Here is a 21,922-nt window from a genome sequence, read left to right on the forward strand (position 1 = left end):
ATCGCCACTACCAGTACAGTGTACGCTGCACATTCTGTTCCGTGCCGTGTCGCCAAAGTGAATACAATCTAATCTGACGAAGCGAATAATCGAGATGTGGCGCACGCGCGCGAATCGTGAGCATTGGAATCGACGCGCAGGAATCGACATCGCCGGCTCCTGCCTGTCGCGTGACGTCACGGGGGCCTAGCGTGGAGCGGCGCGGGCCTCGGCTAAAGTTTCTCTGGGAAATAACCACGCGAGTGATCCTACTACCACCACGAGTAGCAGCAGCACTAATACCGATCATTATACTCGGCAGATGTTCTAACCGTCGTTAGAGATACAGCGGTGACACAGCGGCCATGCCGAAGAAGAAGACGGGAGCGCGGAAGAAGCTGGAGAGCCGCAAGCAGCGGCAGAAGGCGCAAGAACTTGACAAGGGCCGCGTGGACGTGGCGAGGCACCCTTGCAACGCGCCCATGGTAAGTCACCCACCCTAGTCACCCCTCCCATAGTCACCCACCCACCCTAGTCACCCACCCACCATAGTCACCCACTCTAGTCACCCACCCTAGTCACCCCTCCCATAGTCACCCACCCACCATAGTCACCCACCCACCCTAGTCACCCACCTATAGTCACCCCTCCAATAGTCACCCACTCCATAGTCACCCACCCACCCTAGTCACCCACCCTAGTCACCCACCCTAGTCACCCACCCTAGTCACCCCTCCCAGTCACCCACCCTAGTCACCCACCCTAGTCACCCCTCCCATAGTCACCCACCCTAGTCACCCACCATAGTCACCCATCCACCCTAGTCACCCCTCCCATAGTCACCCACCCTAGTCACCCACCCACCCTAGTCACCCACCCACCCTAGTCACCCATCCACCCACCCTAGTCACCCATCCCATACTCACCCACTCCATAGTCACCCACCCACCCTAGTCACCCACCCCATAGTCACCCACCCCCAAAGTCACCCACCCGCTAGTCACCCACCCGCTAGTCACCCATCCCGCCAAGGCACCCATCCCATAGTCACCCATCCCATCGTCACCCACCCCATAGTCACCCACCCCCATCGTAACCCACCCAAACACCCACCCAGTCACCCACCCCCTAGTAACTCTCCAAGCCACCCACCTAGTCACCCACCCAGTCATCCATCTAATTACTCTCCCAGTCATTCACATAGTCACCCACCCAGTCACCCACCCAGTCATCCATCTGATTACTCTCCCAGTCATTCACATAGTCACCCACCCAGTCACCCACCCAGTCATCCATCTAATTACTGTCCCAGTCATTCACATAGTCACCCACCTAGTCACCACCCAGTCATCCATCTGATTACTCTCCCAGTCACCCACCCAGTCACCACCCCCCAGTCACCCACCTAGTCACCCTAGTCACTCACTATCTAGTCACTCACTATCTAGTCATCCGCTCAGTTACCTTGTCACCCACTCATCCATCCACCTAGTCACCCACGTATTCGCCCACCCCATAGCCGTGACCCACCCAGTGACCCACCCAGTCACCCACCCAGTCACCCACCCAGTCACTCACCGAGTCACTCACTTTTCTACTCACTCGCACACTCGTTGATGAACGAATGCCCTCACCCGTACCATGGTGATGCATTCACTCGCGTTGTGACTATATCAGGAGTGGTTTTTAAAGGACCTCAAGCCACATGGGGGCGATTCTGAGGCTTGTAGAGGAGGTGCTTGGGGGTGATCGCGACCTCCTGGTTGCATTGACCACGTTGACCTCCAGACTGACTAACATTACATTTATCTTCTCTTGCAGGAATGCGACAAGTGCCAAAGGTAGGATCCAGACACACGGCCACAAACACTCAAGAGTTGTGTCAAAGTCAACATGTCAATTCCACGGCTGGGTGCGGATAGACAGCATCGATGTGGGAGCATAGAAAGTGCAGTATAACAATGCTTGTGATGGTCAGGGTACACGCTGAATGCTTTTGACGGCACTCGCATCCGCAGCGACCTGTGTAGAAGGATCCGTTGTACCTTGCTGCTATGCTCCAACATCTATGCTCCCCACCTGCCAACCCAGCGTGAAGAATGGTCAAATGGTCCGCATGGTATTGGGAGGCCTTCATCTATCAGTGGGTTGAAAAAGGGTTGTACATTTGCACGATCTACACACACCACTCAACAGGTCTGCACACACCACTCACACCTCACCTATACACCGCATAATAAAGGTTTTGTGGGTTGGATTGCGTAAATATCAATGTGTCGTTAACCGGCCACCACCCGACAGCCAATTAGTTACTACTTCAGCACACCGGTGTGTTGGAGAGTAAACCCACAACATTTACAATTTGAGTACGACGTTTCGCTTCATCATCGTTGCCCATCGCATCGCGTCGTACATCACACACGTACCCTGGTAATTGGGGAAGGGTGTAACAATGCGTGAATCAAAATCCATATTAAGCAATGCGATAAATACATCCATAGAATTGTGCATGAGAATCTGTTTTAGGTCAATAGGACAAACACACGTGCATTATTGGATCGGCTCATGTCTCGTCATTGAGTTGTGAGGGGGCGGTAGTCGTGCTGTTCTCAGGGTTATGTACGATTTAATCTCCCGAAGGAAACGCCCACATTGCTGAAGATCCATGTTGCTTTTATAACGAAATGAAACGGCACCATTCAAGTGATTTTGTCCACTCGTCCCTTCCTCCGAACGCAGCTGCGGTGGTGAGACTTGTGTTGCACACGTGTCCTGTGAATAGGCATGTTGCCTGAGTGTCGCTCTGCTTTCCCTTGAAGGCGACAGAAGAACAGGGCCTTCTGCTACTTCTGCAGCTCAGTGCAAAAGCTGCCCATGTGCGGCCAGTGTGGTAGGTGACTCACCGCCACTCCGCTACACCTAAGCTTTATATGGCTGCAATGGCATAATCTCCCCAATGTCGGTTGTCACGCTGTCAGAGAATTAAAACTATTAAACTATTTTGTATGTTACCAGGTAAGGCCCACGGAGCTATGTAGCTCTTTTTAAAACATGACCTGGCTACAAATGGTATCTCAACGAAGTGGCTTATTGCATTGAAATCTATAACGTTGTCTCCGTGTCGCTCAGGAAAGACCAAGTGCATGCAGAAAAGCTCGGACTGTGTAGTTCGGCACCCTGGCGTGTTCAGCACGGGCCTCGCCATGGTGGTGAGTGCCTGGCCTGGGTTCTCGCACACACACAACACCGAGCGCTGCGACGTGGGTGTGTATCTGTGTGTGTGTATCAATGCGTGTGTATCAATGCGTGTGTGTATAATGTGGATGTGGAGAGCAGTGGTGAAGTGGTTAGCGTACTGCGCCAAGAATCATGTGACCCGAATTTGAATATCTTAACTGGCACTGGACTTCCCCTAGGTCGACTCAGCCTCAAATTAGTACCTGGTGCAATGTATAAACATCACCACTTTGGAGACAAAGGCGGCCAGACGTGGTGCTAGCCACCAACATTCTCATGTGCTGTGCCAGCCTTCATAGATGCTTGCTAAAAGCACTTTCCTCAACAGTCTGTTAAGGCTATACGGGGGATCTTTGTCTTTGTAACTGCATGCCTGGGTATATTGTATCATGTAACACTCCACCCCTCAACTCCTCATGAGTGATGGGGCAGTTTTGGAGAGAGTGCAAAGATTACATATTTGGGCAGTGTGCTTATGAGCAGCTCGGGTTTGGCAGCAGCGCACTCACTCCGAATCAGTTGCGCAGCATTATCTTCATCAGTTGCATAATGCTGTGTGAAAGCTACCTGGCGTGCCAATCCACACGAAGCTACAGGTGTTCTTGGCCAAAGTTATGCCCTGACCTCCCTTCTGTATACTTGCGAAACATGAACTCCTCTAATGGAACATTTGCGCCAGTTATAAACATGCGTACAATCAATTTTTGGTTTAACCAGGCTGTAGCTCATAAATCCTTGAAAAATACGGGCACGGTTCCGTTGGTGAGCTCCAACAGTCAAGGCTACATTGGCTGGGTCATGTATCCCGCATGCCCAGTCACGGCATGCCCAAACAGTTTGTTTGACCCGGTTCATGGGACTAAACTGGTGGGATGCAGTACAGGAGGATATGGAGCTGAGTGGACTCGCCATAGATTGGTAACAGCGGTGTCAAAATCGGCCTCTGTGGAGGAGGCTCATGAAAGATGCTATTGGGCAGTTGGAGGCAGTCACCCTCCAACAACAGCGGAGGGCAGAGGAGCGACACAACAACAAGTGGTGCGCCGGGCGGATAAAACGCCTCTGCCAGTCATCTCAGTCAGTCAACCCATGGCACCTATGATCAGTCCCGTGACCCCCTGCCAGCGAGCCTTTGACATTTCACGTGGGCTCAAAGTGTACCTAGCCTGGCACAAGTGCCGTGATGATGTCATCGCCACTTAGTGGTGGATGTTGGCTGTTGTGGTTGTGCCCCTGTGTGTGTGTGTGGGGAGTGTGTAATGCGTGTGCCCCCACTTCTGCATGCAGGGTGCCGTGTGCGACTTCTGCGAAGCGTGGATTTGCCACGGGAGGAAGTGCCTGAGCATCCACTCGTGCCCGTGTCCTCTGGCTGATGCCGAGTGTGTGGAGTGCGAACGTGGCCTCTGGGACCACGGTGAAGCCCGCCCACGCGCACATGCGCACATACGTACACAACAACAATAACAGCCACCATTCACTACTAAGTGGTAGTGGCATTACCACAGCACATGTGCCAGGCTAAGTGCACTTAGAGGTTACGATAAGTGTGGAAGTCTCTCGCTGCGGACACGAGGTCACGGTACAGACCCCCAGGTGTCATGGGTTGACTGACCGACTGACAAATGCAGCACCTTGACTCCCTACTGCCACCTTGCCGCATTTTAGTTGCCCCGGCACTCCGCTCATTGTGAGCATCGCTCTTTCGGCCTCTTCACATGTTCACACACTGTATGCACACCCACATACACTCACGTGTAGCCTACAATGCACTTTTAGTGGACATCTATTAACCCGGGGCCCAGCACAGAAGATGTTAGCTTGGCCAACACCATTCTGGCCACCTTTGTCTCCCCAGTGCCAATGTTTTCCACTGCGCCAGGTTCCCGCTGGTAAGTTGGTCAGTTTAACACGTAGGCTTTCGTTTTTGGGTTCAGACATTTATAAATAACGTGATCTAAACCCAAAAACGTTGATTATGGTAAGTTGGTACTGAAGTAACTAGTGCTGCACGTATGTATGTTGAACTTCTTTCGCACCGTACATAGCCAACAGTGCTAATAGGAGGTGCGGGGAAAGACAACAAACTAAATACAAAAAGCAGCTCTCAAGAAATGAGTTTTCAATCTAGATGATTTAAAAGTGCATTGCTCCAGTGGCTTCCTAATATCAAAAGGGAGAGGGTTGGCCGTTATCAGGGGTTCCCATAGGCTACAGAAAAACTGTGCTCTAAAATGTTCCATTACTTTGTGCAAGTGTTGCTCTTGATGTTGTGGTTATCAGAATCTGTATTTAGACTGGAGGAATCCGATAAGCTATGAGCTCTTTTTCAATTTGAGTACGACGTTTCGCTGGTAAAACGTCGTACTCAAATTGTAAATTGTTGTGGTTTCACGCTTCAACACACCGGTGGGCTAAAGCAGTGAACTAATTGTCTTTTGTCAACGTGACACTTTTTTACTGATTGGCCGTGTCGGGTGGTGGAGGGTTACGACACATAAATAACGCGATCTAAACCCAAAAACGTTGATTATGAATAATATTGGTCGCGAAAGCCTACGTGTCGATACTGCACTGGTAAGAAGCCAGTGAGTAAGTGGCCGTGTTTGTCTCGTCCCTCCCCCTGTGTTGTACAGGAGGCCGCATTTTCCGCTGCTCATTCTGCAGCAACTTCCTTTGTGAGGACGATCAGTTTGAACACCAAGCAAGCTGCCAGGTGCTGGAGGCCGAGACCTACAAATGTGAGGCTGTAAAGCAATAATCACAATGATGGTGAAGACTATGATTATTGTGAATTGTTTTGGATAGAGCCGCCCTGCTTTATTCATATAGCGGCGTCACTCATGCAGATCGCATCTCAAAATACTGAAGAATTTGTAACGAACAGTTTTTACAGAGAGGCACGGAACACCACAGATGAGCGCTTGCGAAGGCAGCCATCAACTGGCGCCACCAATTGCACAAGCTGTGTGGTCCTATATTGGGATGTTGGGCAACTGTTAATGATTGTTTATACATGTGTAGTGGCCTCAAGGGGGCCACCACGGTGCAGAGACAGTGCCGTGTGTGGGGCGGTACTGTAGGGGTGGAGGACGGGTGTCGCCGTGAAGAGGGTCGCACCAGGACGTGACCGCGGGGTGAACCCGGGGGGGGACACGTGACCGGACGAGAGGGGGCAGGGGGGCCCCAGTCGGGAGTGAGAGGATCACGTGATGGGGGATCCAGAGTCCCCACGAGGGTTCTGGAAGGGAGGCGTGGCCAGGGGCCGAGCCAGCCAGGCCACGGGGGATATAAGCGAGGTCCCGGGAGGGACCCGAGTTCAGCTCTGGGAATGAAGTCGCCGTCCTCGATTCCCGGTCCTCGGTCTCCACGTGTGGACCAGGCAGCTCCTTGGCTGTCCGGGTCCGGTTATAGAATAGCGCGCGAGTATTAGTGTAGTTAGCCGTGGTGGTCACCACCCTATGTTATTATCCTGTTAAGAGTTACCCGTTGTGTTAAATACAAGTGTTGCCTCCAAGTACAAGTCTATCTAATTAGCGCACTACACGTGTTAAAAAAGCGAGATTACCCGGATAAAACCCACGTGTGTGAAGGGGGTAACGGTACTGTACAGATTTAATCCAATTGCTGTACTGCCACCTAACCCCTGGCAAGCCAGGAGATGGTAATCTCGATGCCCACAGGTAGAGAGGGAGGTTCACGAATGTATTTGATCCACCAATTCTCGTCTCCACCCTGCTGGACTACAGGCGTGCATAGCCACTAGTTTAACCCCTTATATTATTTTTTGGGTGAACTTTTTTATGAAAATGAAAATTGCATTTCCAAAGCTCAGATTGCAAGCATGTAAGGCACCACTTGGCGCATAACCACCACGCGCCAGGCAGTTCAGTTCGATCCTGTGCTGCACAGTAATCACAGTAGCATTGGAGTGTGTGCTCCAGTACTGTCTTCTGAATTTCATGGCAGATGCATAATACTTGATTTAAAAATGGAAATGTTTAAAACTCAGATCTAAATGACGGAGGCATAATCACGGCGATACACTCCGCTGCTGACACAATCACCTGGCTGGACCACCTCAATGTTAATTACAGTTCTTGCTCTACATCAACATCTGCCATACAGAGAAGAAGTGCCCAGTGTTTATCTTTGTTATCGTGCTCATTGTATGAATTGTTAACAAGTCCCTGTCCATTGCCCAGGTGTATCCTGCAATCGCCTCGGCCAGCACTCCTGCCTGAGATGCAAGGTATGATCACGATCGGCAGTCTTGTTTATCCACTGCGTTTTTATGTGTGTTTGTGGTGTGTGTGCTTGTGCTGATGTTGTTAAAGACTCAAGAACGTAAGAACACGTGGTGGCATACAGATTTCATTTCTAGCCACAAATATCAGTGGCAAGTGATATCAGAACCGGTCCTGTGTCTTCTCTAGGTTGACTCAGCCTTAAATGAGTAGCTGGTGTGAACGAGAACTAGGGAAATGGGTGGCTAAGCGTGGTAGTAGGCACCACTCCATTGTGTGCCATGCCAGCCTTAAAAAGGTGCTCGATATCAGGACTTGCTTTGACAGTTTTGATGGCTGTGCGGGGGATCTTTGTCTTGTCTTCGTGTGTGCTGGATTCAATGAATGTGTGTATATGTATATCTATAAGTGTATGTACATATGTGTGATGTGCATAATTTGTTCGTGTGTTGTGCAGGCGTGCTACTGTGCGGATCACGTGCGGAGTAAAGTGTTCAAGCAGGAGAAGAACCACAATCCGCCCTGCCCCAAGTGTGGCCACGAGACCCAGCAGACAAAGGACCTCAGCATGTCCAGTATGTTCTTTGTGGACGACACGCACACCATTTATCAAACTTGGACTGCGAGGCTGGCACACGATGGCATACTATTCTTAAAATTACATCACGGGGTTCTCCAACGTCTACGGGGAAATAAATAGCACGTAATATTTTATGGTTTATATGTCCGTAGTATTAACCAGGATGGCCTGCCAGACCTCTGCAGAAAGTGGCAAACGCACTCCAGCTTAACCCCACCTGAGAACCCGGAGACTCGCGTGCAGATTTGATTGCCCATCATCTTTGCACGGCAGCGGCTTTAAATGCGGACGCTACGTCAGTCCGCAACATGATGTGTTCGGCGGACCTCCGGTTGACACCTCCGTGTCGCCCCATCCTCCCTCGTCGTGTACCGCCCCACCCCCTCCCCACCCCACAGCGCGGAGCGTGAAGTTTGGCCGCCAGTCGGGGGTGGGCGACGATGGCGGGGAGGACGACGACAGCTACGGCGGCTACGGCGGCTACGGCGGCTACGGGGCCACTGGGGCCTCTGCCTGGGGAGGCTGGGGCGGGGCCACCGCCTCCCGCTCCCCTGACGATGACGACGATGAGGAAGATGACGACGACGACGACGATGACGAAGAAGAGGAGGAGGAGGAAGAGGAAGAGGAGGGCAAAGCCGGTGACGGCAAGGTGGCCGACAAGGTGAAGGAGGCGATGCCTGCAGGAGGAGAGGAGGTGGAGAGTCCGTTCGGAGCAATGAACCTGGGCCGCACATACGCCAGCGGCTATGCCCACTATGAGGAGGAGCAACCCGAGTAGCAGCGATGACCGCTGTACCTGGGCTCAATTACAGTTGTAATCGTGTCGTTAATCGTAATGAACTGCAATCGCAGTGGCATCGCGGTCATAATTTGAGCTCACATGGCCACTGTCATTGTAATGATAATTGACCCCTAGGTCTGATTGTGGTGGCGGTCGAGGTGGTGGTGGTGGTGGTGAAGGGGCTTGAGGTCATTCTACACGTAGCAATGTTTACAATGCGAGTCTTGCCCTCCAAGTGTGTGTGTGAGTGTGAGCGTGTCCTTGCTTGAATTCAGTGATTCTCATGTTGCGTTCCCATCACCAAATGGTAACCAGGCTACCCTGACCCAGGGAATGGCACCAGGAACTGTTCTAGAGCCAGGTCCACACCTGAACGATCAGTTCTGGAACGTGGTCACATCACGCAAATTACGGTCATCCTCGCAGCAGCGGCTTTTGGCTAACCATCGAACAAAGGTGGTCACTGCATCACGCGCTTTCAGATGTGCTTCTGCGGCTACCTGGAACACTTCCAATTATAGGAAGCCACTGGAGCTACGCACTTCTAAATCTAAATTGAAAACTCATTTCTATCGAACCGCTTTTTGTGTTTAGTATCTTGTCCTTCCCCCGCACCTCCGATTAGCACAGTTAGCTACATATGGTCCGAAAGAAATTATTCAACTGAATGTGGATGTCTCTGCTTTGTTTAAAATTCTGAATATTCAAGAGCGATCCGATTGCGCAAGTGTGCACCCACGCCTGGTGAATGGTGGGGCTCCCCTTGGCCTCAGCCCTTCTCCCTGTGCTCTACCCGGTCGTTTAATGGTGGTCAGGGAAACGTTTGTTAAAAAAAAAAGATTCTGACACGCTAATTTAGCTACAGACGAGGTCAGACTAATTTGCATTCAAATTTATTTTTGTTATTTTTCCCCCGTATATCTGAAACGTTCATCTGAAAAGTGTTCAAAGATTTATGGATAGACATACATTCTTTGAAATACACTTGACACAAAGAGGAACGTGTGGATCGGAGGGAAGAGGCACAAATTTTAGACATTATTGACCATCAAGGAAAGTAAATGGGTATCGACAGGACACGTCACTGTAATGGATAATGACCAACGGACGAGACTGGCGATGGGAACGGCAGGCAAAGAGAATGTGCCTGAGAGACGGAGCAGTGAGGTCAGCAGAGCGAGATGGATGGTGGCATCGCGAGCATGAGGGAGATGGCATGGGGAGGTCTTCATCCAGCAGTGGATAGACCATGGCTGCTGATAATATGAAGCATGTCGCTGGGTTGAACACAAGCGTGTCTCTTCAGAGTTGAACTCGAGACATCACAGCGGAATTTAGGGTCAACTCGAGCCTGAGAGGTCGTGTGGTTAGAAAATGTGGCCCTACCTCTGTCTTTGGCAACCAGTAGGGATTGGTACAGCGGAGAAGTTTTTTAGTTCAACAAACGGTTACTGAACACAGGCCCATTTATGTCAAGCGATCGTCGGTAACAACACGATTAACATAATTGTAATAGGTAAGAGTTCATATGATTCTTCATTTGGAAATACATGTTCTCTGGTCAAACGCTGTTCTGGCACAGTTCCCCAGTTCTCGTGGAAATTTGACATCTCCAAGCCTAAATTTTGCCTGGAATGTTTTCGTGAAATTAAAGAAATGTCAAGCGGCGACAGAGCAATGAAATGTAACCTGAAACCAAACTGCCATTGAATGCCATCACTTGCTTAACGTGACCCAACACCTCAAAGTTCCACTTCAAGTAAATTGCCATTAGTTCCTGTGATGTCATTTCTCATGATGTCACTGTCAACTCTCAGTTATCCAGGGTAATGGGAGGGAGGGGTTGCCTAGATAAAACAATACGGATAATGTCAAACAAGAAAATTAGTTATTTAAATATTTGTTCATCTACATATAATGGCGGTGAGATCGGATGCCATCCATTTGTATCCAAGTAATCGGTTACTTGCTGACCTATTTACAGTTACGTGAGAACTTAATAATTAACCCGCGGGTGCATGAACATTTTATTATTTTCTGCAAGGTTAATCTGCAATCTGGATAAACCACCCTCGGATATCGATAATGTACTATTTCCCATTGTATAATTCCTGTGAAGGCTCTACAGTGTGGAATGAGCACACGATTGACGGCAGAGCATTGGGACGGCTTCGACACTAAAGTCATCACTGACCAATGACGGACACACCTCCGTTGCACTCCTGTTTGCAGATTGGCACGCGATGTTACGCAGATCAACTCTTGGTGACGGTCGTTCTCTTACCATTCTGTAAACTCGCTCTGTGGCAATGAGCACACGTCGAGTGATATTTTGGGCACGTTCAGTAAAACGCTCGCAATGAACTGTTGGCCAGTGTTGTCATTTGAGCATGAAAGGCAGATATGCTGAGTGTGTCGACGGGGCAAACTGCTGAGTACAAACTAGGATTGTTTAATAAAGTTGTAATTTTGCCCAGCATTACAATAACAAATAAATCCCACCTTGTGTGCAAATGCATGTGCTTCAGTTCAATAAAGTGGATAAAATTGACAGTCATATGTAGTTTGAAATCTATTTTAACCTCATTTAAATCATGCCACTGGCATCTTATGATAAGGCAGACATCTCTTATGATGAGCAGTGCACCACATTGTGCCAGAACATGACTGGAAGATGTCAGAACTACTCGCGAATTAACTTCAATACGAATGGAAATATTAACGCAGGATGGCCTCACCCCATCTTAACGCTTCAATTCTGAAGTAATCTGTAGAAATCCACTGATGCACATAATTGAGAGCACTCAACCTGCAGAGGTCCGAATCCCACGGACCCAGCAGGAGCACCTTGACCAGCAATCGTGATTCTCCAAGCTTCCTCGGCCTCTTCCCACGTGACACCATAACCCTCTCTTGCTGAACAAGAGCAGAATTTACTTTGTGTCGCATCCATATAATAGCTTGGACAGTTCGTTAATACAGTCGATTAATCAACAAAAACTTGTATGGTCTACTTATTTTGTAGTCGATTACTCAGGCCCCTTTACAAATGACGTTAATCGTGACCTCTGAAGGCAGGAACCCCTTTCAAATCCACACCTCGCGCGACGTGCTCAATTGTGCAGTGGGTACAGAGGGAGAGCGAGACTTCTTGGAGGCACACGTTTTATTATAACTGCGAGCACAAGGGGTGGCTGCCCCTTTCACTAGGTAACTGGGAAGATGGTCCCTCCGGGCTAACTTGCCCTAACGCGACTGGGAGAAGGGAGCCGTCAAGCCGGATTCCGACTCGAGTCCTGGTCTTCACCCCAGGACTTCTTCGTTTGGAGGACGTCTTCATGACTTCAGATCAGCAACAACCGCCGGACCCGTTTAGGGGTCCGGCTTATATCCCCAGTCCCGGGGCTTCCTCCGCCCCGAGGCACGCCTTCCCTTCTCGACCCTTCCAGAGGCCCCTGGAACTGGTCCCGGGGTCCCAGAGCCCTCCTCTTTGGGGGCCCCACCCCCGGCACATCCGGCCACGAGCCCTCCGGGTTCGTCCGGAGTGCCATGGCCCCCTGTCACCCATGCGCAGCTCCCCGCGCTCTCGCCCCCTTGCCTCCGAGCGCTGACACTGCACATGGAGTGCACGTTGCACAACCGCCGTCCTGCAGGTGGTGTGAGCAGCACGGCCCGTGCTCCACACACGGGCCGGCCTAGTGTGGAAAGCAGTGGCATCCCCCGATGCCACTACAAGCCGAGCCCAGAAGCACTTCTGTGAACAGAGGTCCGGCTTTTTCATCTCATACAATTGATTGAGCAATTAAACTGCTAATCTATAGAGTATAGATTACTTAGGTGATATGATTGCCCATCTCGACCTTTTAGACATGAATACACTGCATAACGTTGAAATGTGTCGGGTTGGGGATGGATTTGGAAGAAGGGGTGGGTGATGCATAAATTAAGCAATTAACATTTGTATTAGAATTGTATATTATGCTTTTCCGGCATCAACATTGCACTTAGTCTATACGACAACAAAACAAGGGCAACAGATGCAATAGAAATTGCAACCAAGCGCATCACATTAAACCCGTGTATTTAGGAGAGTTTATGGTAATTACAACCATACATCTTTACACATCTCTTACACGATGTTGCTGTCGAGAAATAAAAAGATGACAACACGCCGGGCCTTAGTGTGAATTAGGCGAACGTAGCTCTTGATCACGTGGTACACGTTACATTGCACAAAGACCCATAGAATCACATAGGGAGAGAGTAAACACGGGGCCATGACCCACAATGCGCTGAAAAGGTAAAAGCTATAATCATGGAGGTGGATGAGTTATTTTGGAATAAATAAATTACATGAAAGGCAGGTAACACATATATTTGAAAGTGAGTTACATCAAATTACAATGAGTTTTACGTTGGGCATTAATGCGACAAACATTGGAAGCATAGGAAAGGAAATGGAGTCTCCAAAAAATACTGGATTACATTGATTACATTTGCGATTGGCACCGTTCTTCTCGTACAAGGCCCGCAGCTGCCCAGTAGAGGGCGACATTGCTTTGTGATTAAGTTACTTGCGTGTAATTTGCACACTGGACCATGTTGTTGGACAGACAGGGCCGACTCTTTTCAAATAACGTCACGGGATCTTTAAACACGGGCGGCCGTGGGTCTCAAATAATAAACCTCTACAGCGAGCAGTGAGCTGCTCCGGCATGTCACTGCCCCATGCCAGTGGTCCACCTACCAACTGCCTGTAACAAAGCGGATTTGTTGACCCGAGTGTGAATGACCATCATCAAATCCATGAAAACCCCCCAAAAAGAGCAATCCCCAACCAACGCTTGCCTTTGCCATCGAGAGGAGAAAATGCAGAGGAGTCTCTCATTGATGTTTGTCCAACGGAGTACCCGAGCCACTCCAACCAAACCCGGGGAAGCCCAGGAAAGTCTTACAAATGTAAATAATTATTATATCACGTGATGCAATTAAAAGTAATAAGTAATATTAAAAAATACTTCTTTAAAAAAACACGCTTTAATGAAATGTACCGTACGAGTAATGGCAGAACTCCACGACTCCAGGAAGTGGCCCCGAGGCTTGCCATAACGTAAGGGACCGTGGTGATATACAGCCAACGTGAGTTGAGTGTGGACAATTAGACCCAAGGCGAAACATAACATATAAAAAAGATGGTTTAAGATTTGTATTTTAATGATAGAATATAGTATTGTCATTAGTATGACATAAGTATACCAAGTTTGCAGTCGATACCATATTGGGAAGTGGGTTAAAATTTAGTTACAAGATTTGAGGATACGACAACAGACAGAGTTAATAGAAAGCGCGTTAAAAGATTGTTTAAAAATATATTTTTATGATAGAATTTCGTATTGTCATTATTAAGACATAAGTATACGAAGTTTGCAGTCGATACCACATTGGGAAGTGGGTTAAAATTGAGATACAAGATTTAAGGATACAACAACGACAACAACGAGAATATGGATTCCTGCAGTCACGAAAGCTTCAAATCAAGATTATACCAATCAATCACTCACAAAACCACCTGCCCACCCTCTCAAGCTCTCTCTCACACAATAACTCATTCACCAAGCCGTGTTGGCCTTCACATGTGCTTGCTAACAGCACCTGCCCCAACAGTCTGTTAAGGCTGTCGGGGCAGATGCTGCGGGATATGAGTGTGTAAATGTGGGAAGCGGTAGTGTCGTGATGAACACACTTCGCCACGAAGTCGGCCAACCAGTTAGATTCCCGCTCACGGCAAAGACCAGTGACGATTGTCTGAATCGGTTATTGCCTCGCCTAGGTCGATCACTGTTAAATTGTTTTTATCGCTTTATTTTGGTGATTTTAAAAACGTTTTGGTTTAGCCATGTTTTTGTTGTAGTACAGAGTTAGTCTGATAACTTTAATTTAAATTGTCTTATGGTTATTGTTTGACTTGCATCCCACTGGGATTTTGCACAGCGTTGAAATACGGTGCTTTTTCTGGAAGACTGCTGTTTTTTCCTGGATTTTCTGTTGCGTGTAGTCACTTTAAGGCATATCTTTGAGCTAGATCTTCCTTTGAAGCCTTCTCCACAGACTTCTGTGCATTTGGTTGTGGTTGACGAAGTGCAGCGGTTTCGCCTTGCTCCCTGCCGTGCTCTGCTTCTGGATCGGAAGCCTTAGTGCCACTGTGGTGGAGTAAAATGTGTGCCGAGCAGTTGCGTGTTTGTCACTGTCACATTCCTCGCACTTGATATCTGCCTTCCAATTCCTTGCAAGGTGGTTTGTAGAAGCACAGCATTTGAAACATACTCCAAATTCTTTCAGAATGTTCTTCCACTCTTCCAATGGCTTCCTCTTGAATTCACGGTATTTCTGGAGGGAGTGAGGTTTATTATGCAATGGGCATTGCTTTTCTGGATCATTTATCTTTTTCTTTGTGGTGGTTGCCTGGACGGAGTTTGCGAATGCCATAGGAGAAACCTGAGTCTTGTGTACGGAAATTGGCACTCTTGCTGTTCCTCGTTTTGCCATTGCCCTTTCCATTTTTGGGAGATCTGGACTGGAAACCCCCGTGGTGCCAAACATAAAACTCGGGTCATTTCTGGTCTTAGCCAGGTTGCAGATAAACTTTGAGAAAAAAAAGAGAATGGGGGGAATGCAACCTGATGCTCAGACTTGTATCTTGAACCCGCTGTTCTCCATTTTTCCTGCACGTGAAATGGCAATTTCTCTAGGATGGGGTTCACTCCATGGTAGGTATTCAAGAAAATGAGACCTGGTAAGTAGGGGTCAGCCTGGGCTGATTTAAGCTCCATCAAAAGATCTCCAAGCTCTCGCAATCTTTCATTGTCTCGATCAGAGATTTTTGGAAAGTTCTGCAACTTCTTGAAGAGAGTCTTCTCAATGGTTTCTGGGCTACCATAGCACTCCTCGAGCCTCTCCCACACAGCATGCAGGCTTGAGGCAGGGTCGTCTATGATTGCTGACCGGATCCTCTTTGCGTACTCTGCAGATTCGTTTTCTAACCATTTCACCAACAGGTCGTGTTCTGCACTTGCAGAGATGTCTGCATTTCGGATTGCATTCCTGAAGGTAGATCTCCAGGCTCGATAGTTCTCAGAGTGGTCATCAAACTTAACGAGTCCTGTGTTGATTAGTTCGTGGTGAGCCAGGTATCTAGCAAAGTCCCCTAAGCCTGCTGATCCAGGGTGTGTCCATACTGGCGCTTGTGAGGTGCCATTATTGGCTGTATTGCCTTGCATGCCGTCATTCGCGATTGCTTTGGATTGTGGGCCCAAAGGGGTTCGATCATGTTGGTTTGATCCGTTTATGTGACTGTCTGGAATGTGGGTCTGACTTGATGCATGCACGTCTGACCCCACGTGTGCGACGCCGAGTCGACAACTAACTGCCAGGGCAGGATATGCATTTCTATCATTCCCGTAGACAGCATTCATGTTCACTCGGTGCGGAGATGGCGATGCCTGAACGTCCAGCCTTTGTTCAGTATCGTTTGGTGGAGGGGCATTGGTGCATTGTTCAGACCAGTCCAAAATATTTTTTCTGATAAGTTGATCACGGTCCTTGACAGGTATTCGAGTGACAAACTCACTCCAATTGTCTTCCTTATCCAGATTGGCTGCTGCTTCGAGCACCTTTGCCTGGGCCTTTGCAGCAGCTGCTTTTTTTAAGTTGTAGGGTGCTTAGCTTAGCATCCAGCTCAATTTTCTTCCGTGTGGCAGTAGCCACTAATATACTCTCTTGCTCTTCAAGCTCTGCTTTCCTCCGTACGGCAGTAGCATTTAATTTACTCTCTTGTTCTTCCAGCTCTGCTTTCCTCCGTGCAGCAGCAATTGCTATGCTTGTTTCTTCTTGTATGCGGGCCTTTTCGATTAGCATGGCTTCCTCTTCAGCCATGTAGGCGATATGGGCGTTTGCTGCTTCTGCTGCTGCACGTACCTGAGCTGCTGCCATACTAGTAGATGATATCTGTGAGTGTGCTGAGCCTTTAGATCTTGTGGTGGACTTGGATGAGACAGAGTGCTGAGATTGTGTCTCTCTTAAGCCCTCCACATGGTCCACTGCGTCTTGTATCACTGCCTGCACATTATCATCGAGCAGTTCAAGGAAGTGCTCTTGCGTGCGCACTCCCTCAATGCCCTCATCTGTTCTCACCTTCATCAGGAGGGAGATGTATTTATTTGCCAGCAGCTTGTAGCTTGAGCTGCTCGCCTTCACTCGCTGGATGGCCCGCTGAATTGAGACCACTGTGTCTGAGGCGTTTGAAGCTTCAGATAAATCTGCTTCAACCCGGTCCCATGCCCTTTGTATCCTGGCACCAAGGTCTTGCTTCTCAGCATCATAGCTTTCCAAGGCCCGCTGTGTCAACCTGATCTCTCTTTGGGGCCTTGAACTCCCTTGGTCCTCTTGAGGCAGGATGGGAGGTCCTGGATTGCTTAAATCACTTTCATCAGCATTTATCCCTGCTGAACTGTGGCTTTCCATGCTGCGATGCTTGCAACACAATTTTTAATGTAGACTCGTTGCAAAACTGGTTGCTTCCTGCAGGCTGACTGCTTGAGAGCTCCTTGCTTGCTGCAGGGCTGGCTGCTTGAGAGCTTCAAGAAGAATGTCTTTTTACTGTCTTGGCCTCGCTGTGCTCTGCATTGCACTGCTACCCGAGTAGTTAACCTCGCATCCAATAAACTCTCAGAGCCAGGGTGAACATCCGACTCCAAACGTAATTTATTCAATTGAACGAGGTAAAACTGATGGCAAAACACAGCACAGATACACCATCTGTTAATACTTGGAAACATCGACACAATGCATGAACACTACAGCATCACAACATTATCCTAGATAACATGTTTCTCAACAATAGATCCTGGATGGACCAGGCACCCACAACAGCACTGAACAGCTATACAAGAGAACACGCTACTGTGTTAAACAAAGGCACATCGTGCAATCATCACACTGCACCCCAGATGTACAGCACTGCATATACCACTGCACTATGAATGAGACATTTCGTCATCCTTGCTCTCAAGATCGCAATATAGTTACTTGGGTACAAGTTTGACTCGACTTATTCAATTACGAGTGACATTCACAATAAGGCAAGTTGCAGGCTTCGTTGTTAACTAGGCCTCGTATTTATCATAACAATTTAACAGCATTATAAAGACATTTACAGAGATTCGTTCATGAGGCGATCCACATATACAAACACAGAGACAATTTCAACCAAGAAGATGGATTCTGGCTCAGCAATCATTGGAAGGATGTAATAAACCATTTCGGATCTTAACTGATTGTGTTCACGTTTACGGTAACTTTCAGACTGCAGTCCACTCACTGGCATTGACTATATATCTTGTATTCTCTGCAGGGAATGGATTCTTTGCTCCGTTGCAAGTCTCCTATCACCACTCTCCCATTGACATATTTCGTTGCTTCCTCTTAGTACCGTTCACGCGACGGTCAATGGTATAGTGTATAATAATAAATAGTATAAAAGTGTAATGTTTAATATAATGTATAAGGTAATATATAGTATCGTAATTGTATAGTGAATATACAGCAGTGTGGTCTACAGTAGGGTGGGTAGAATAACACATAGTGTAATATTACAATGTATAGTCGAAGGTACAAGGTGGTGTATAGTAATACAGTATATAATTTAATGTTGGGGTTGTCTATGGCAGTATATAGTACGGGGTAGACCCGTGTGATGTAAGAGAAAAAAGTTTAGCTGGAGGCATATTATATTTCTTGCGACATAGAATTGTAATGTATGACTTACTGTTAGTAGCTCAGCTTATTGGAGAGTATATTTAGTATATTGATGATACTGAGTTAGTTTATATTTTAGTTTTTTACGTTGTGGTTTAGCTACTGCAGCTCCTTACTATTAAAATTCCTTCCCTTTATTACTGCTAACCCTACTCCCTCCCTTTGATGACTTTGAAACCCCCCCCCCACCTCCTACGCATTCCACAAGTAGTGACTAATACCATATCTGATATGCAAATTCCTTTGTCAAGGCATTCTTCCCCCTCCAACCCAGCTTAAATATACGCTGCAAGGCCTGGTGGTGCTCATTCAGACGCTGTCTTTTCGACAGACCTGTTCTTCACCTGAGGACGGCTGCTTGCGTTGTGGCCGAAACGTCGTGAAAATTATTTAATTATGTTTTATTTTTATTATTTTATTATTTCCCTTCTACGTGACTTTACCGAAAGAACCAAGAAGATGAATCCCTGCAGTCACGAAAGCTTTAAATCGAAATTTACAGCATTATACCGGTCATCATAACATTATAACAGCATTCCCAGTATTATAAGAACGTAAACGAACTTACAGACAATGCTTCTTAAAGTCCCACGATGTACAGTTACAGCTGGCTTCACTGAGACGCGATTTGTGCCGCCATCTTGAACTCTGTGTAATGGCAGACCCCCAGCCTCGTGGCTGAAAGGCTGTCAAATCGAAACTTCCTGGTCACGTGACCAAACTCAGCATCAAAATCAGGAAATTCCTGTGTACACATGCCCCCACTCCTCCCACGGAGCAAAACACCTGCCATACCCTTATCACTTCTCTTACCACTACCCAATCCCTATCACAACCACTATCACTACCCCAACCCCTATAACTACTCCTGTCAATACCCTAACCCCTACCTCAACCCCTATCACTACTCCTATCACTATCCCAACTGCTATCACTACCCCTATCACTACCCCTATCACTACCCCTATCACAACCCCTATCACTACCCCTACCACTACCCCTATCACGAACCCTATCACTACCCCTCCTTAACTCAACTACACCACTTTTAACAACCCCAATATTTATATCTCCACCACTATCAGCTTTGTACAATTCTAAGTGTATAAGATAAGATAACACACTAGCAAACCGAGTACGCCTCGTTATTTTGATGACACTCAACAACTCCTGTCTACCTTTAGATCTCCACGAACACCAACATTATTTCTTCACCAAATCGCTTACAGATGTTCTTTAACACACGCCCAACGTGGTCCTGAGTCACTCATGCAAATTTTGACTTGCCTCGTCTCGTGATTTCTCACCTCGTCAAACAAAAGAGACTTGAAAACAGAACGACTGACTGTAAAAATAAAATGATGAACGGGAAGGAAGGAATATACGCGTGCATACTTACAGATCTTATATATCCCACGCGATCTCTGTCCCCATACAGCTTCAGTACGTTCGTGCCAAGGCAAGGCCACTGTAAAAAAATCTACATAACTCATGAACGCACACACACAATACATGCAGAGGTGCCAAAGTCCACGAGGTGAAGTCCACCACCATAGCTCTGCCGTCACACCGTAGAGGCCCAGCCAATTCGAATTCCTTCCCATGACTGAGTAGCTGTACGTGTGTATGTTGAACTTCTGCCCATTACTTAGTAGCTGCGTGTGTGTGTATGTTGAACTTCTGCCAGTCATCTCAGTCAGTCAACCCATGGCACCTGGGTTTGTCCCGTAAGCTCCTGCCAGCAAGCCTTTGACACTTCAAAGTGCACCTAGCCTGGAACAAGCGGTGTGGTGACGTCACCGCCACTTATTGACGAATGGCTGTTATTGTTGTCGTACATGAACCGGGTTCCCCGCGTTCACATTTCTCTCCCTCGATCGCTCACTGTCGACTCCCAGCGCTCCACCGTGAAATCTTCTGCCGCCCGCGCCTCTGCCCCCCCCCTGCCTTGGTCCCCCCCCCCTTGGTCCCTCTTCCCCTGGTCCCTCCCTCCATTGTTCCTCCCTCCCTTGGTCCCCCCTTCCCTGCCCCCCCTTCCCTGGTCCCCCCTTCCCTGCCCCCCTTCCCTGGTCCCCGTTCCCTGCCCCCCCTTCTCTGGTCCCTCCTTCCCTTTTAGATCCCTGTGGTGACGACAGCTTGCCCCCCCCCCGCCCCGCCCCTAGTCGAAAGGGACCGCGCTCTCTGAGTGCCACCAGCCACAGCGCCTTCTTCCTCTGGGCCCTCTCGGCAGCGTCTCCCCATCCACTGGCCACTCTCACCCTGCGCGTCTACTGCTAGACCCTTGCCAATGAAGCCTCCACTCCCTCTCCTTCTCTGGTCGCTCTGTTCGCTCATACAGTATTCATAAAGAATTCATCCCGAGCGTAACTCTGCAGCATTGATTGCATTAAGTCCGTCGAACGTTGTCTGTCGTCCCACTGTCTTTTTGATTGGATGATGAATTAAAGAGATGAAGGAGAACAATTTAGGAGTGTTCTGAAAATCTGAACTTGATCATGAAAAGCAACTTATCAACGTTCCGAGAGAATTCACATTATTTTGTAATCGGCGCTTAACACCTTCTGCTATGGCAACACATGATGATTCAGAAACATGGTCATTGAGAAATGTAGCAAGATTAACATTAAGCACAGAACAATGGAAAGAAGCGTGCTTAGAATGAGACTGAGAGCCAAAGAGAGCAACGCATGGATTAAAAACATTTGCAAACTAAGAGTCATCATACCGCCTGTGGGATGATAGGCTGCGTGACATACTAAGATCCATCATACCGACTTGTGATGATAGACTGCGTGACATACTAAGAGCCATCATACCGACAGTGTGATGATAGACTGCGTGACATACTAAGAGCCATCATACCGCCTGTGTGATGATCGACTGCGTGACATACTAAGAGCCATCATACCGCCTGTGTGATGATCGACTGCGTGACATACTAAGAGTCATCATATCGCCTGTGTGATGATAGACTGCGTGACATACTAAGAGCCATCATACCGACTTGTGATGATAGGCTGCGTGACATACTAAGAGTCATCATACCGACAGTGTGATGATCGACTGCGTGATATACTAAGAGCCATCATACCGACTTGTGATGATAGGCTGCGTGACATACTAAGAGCCATCATACCGACTTGTGATGATAGACTGCGTGACATACTAAGAGTCATCATACCGACAGTGTGATGATCGACTGCGTGATATACTAAGAGCCATCATACCGACTTGTGATGATAGACTGCGTGACATACTAAGAGTCATCATACCGACTTGTGATGA

At 48.2% G+C, this 21,922-nt stretch overlaps 1 protein-coding gene across 1 annotated transcript; it reads left to right on the forward strand.

Annotated features, from left to right (window-relative positions):
- The first annotated feature begins 164 nt into the window (after positions 1 to 164).
- On the forward strand, positions 165 to 11,381 carry ZNF330 (zinc finger protein 330). Its single transcript, XM_061577029.1, has 9 exons — positions 165 to 464; positions 1,801 to 1,820; positions 2,799 to 2,869; positions 3,109 to 3,188; positions 4,504 to 4,630; positions 5,850 to 5,954; positions 7,419 to 7,465; positions 7,918 to 8,035; positions 8,439 to 11,381. The coding sequence occupies exons 1-9, from the start codon at positions 345 to 347 to the stop codon at positions 8,819 to 8,821; spliced, it is 1,071 nt and encodes a 356-aa protein (XP_061433013.1). The 5' UTR covers positions 165 to 344; the 3' UTR covers positions 8,822 to 11,381.
- Positions 11,382 to 21,922: the final 10,541 nt, after the last annotated feature.

The sequence above is a fragment of the Lethenteron reissneri genome, chromosome 63, assembly GCF_015708825.2.
Source record: "Lethenteron reissneri isolate LAM-NWPU_2019-01 chromosome 63, ASM1570882v1, whole genome shotgun sequence".
In the NCBI taxonomy this organism is placed as follows: domain Eukaryota; kingdom Metazoa; phylum Chordata; class Hyperoartia; order Petromyzontiformes; family Petromyzontidae; genus Lethenteron; species Lethenteron reissneri.

Coding starts and splice junctions, on each gene's coding strand:
- ZNF330 (XM_061577029.1), top strand. CDS start 345: ATGCCGAAGAAGAAGACGGGAGCGCGGAAGAAGCTGGAGAGCCGCAAG. Junction 4,631..5,849: donor ACGTGGCCTCTGGGACCACG/GTGAAGCCCGCC, acceptor TGTGTTGTACAG/GAGGCCGCATTTTCCGCTGC. Junction 5,955..7,418: donor GGAGGCCGAGACCTACAAAT/GTGAGGCTGTAA, acceptor TCCATTGCCCAG/GTGTATCCTGCAATCGCCTC.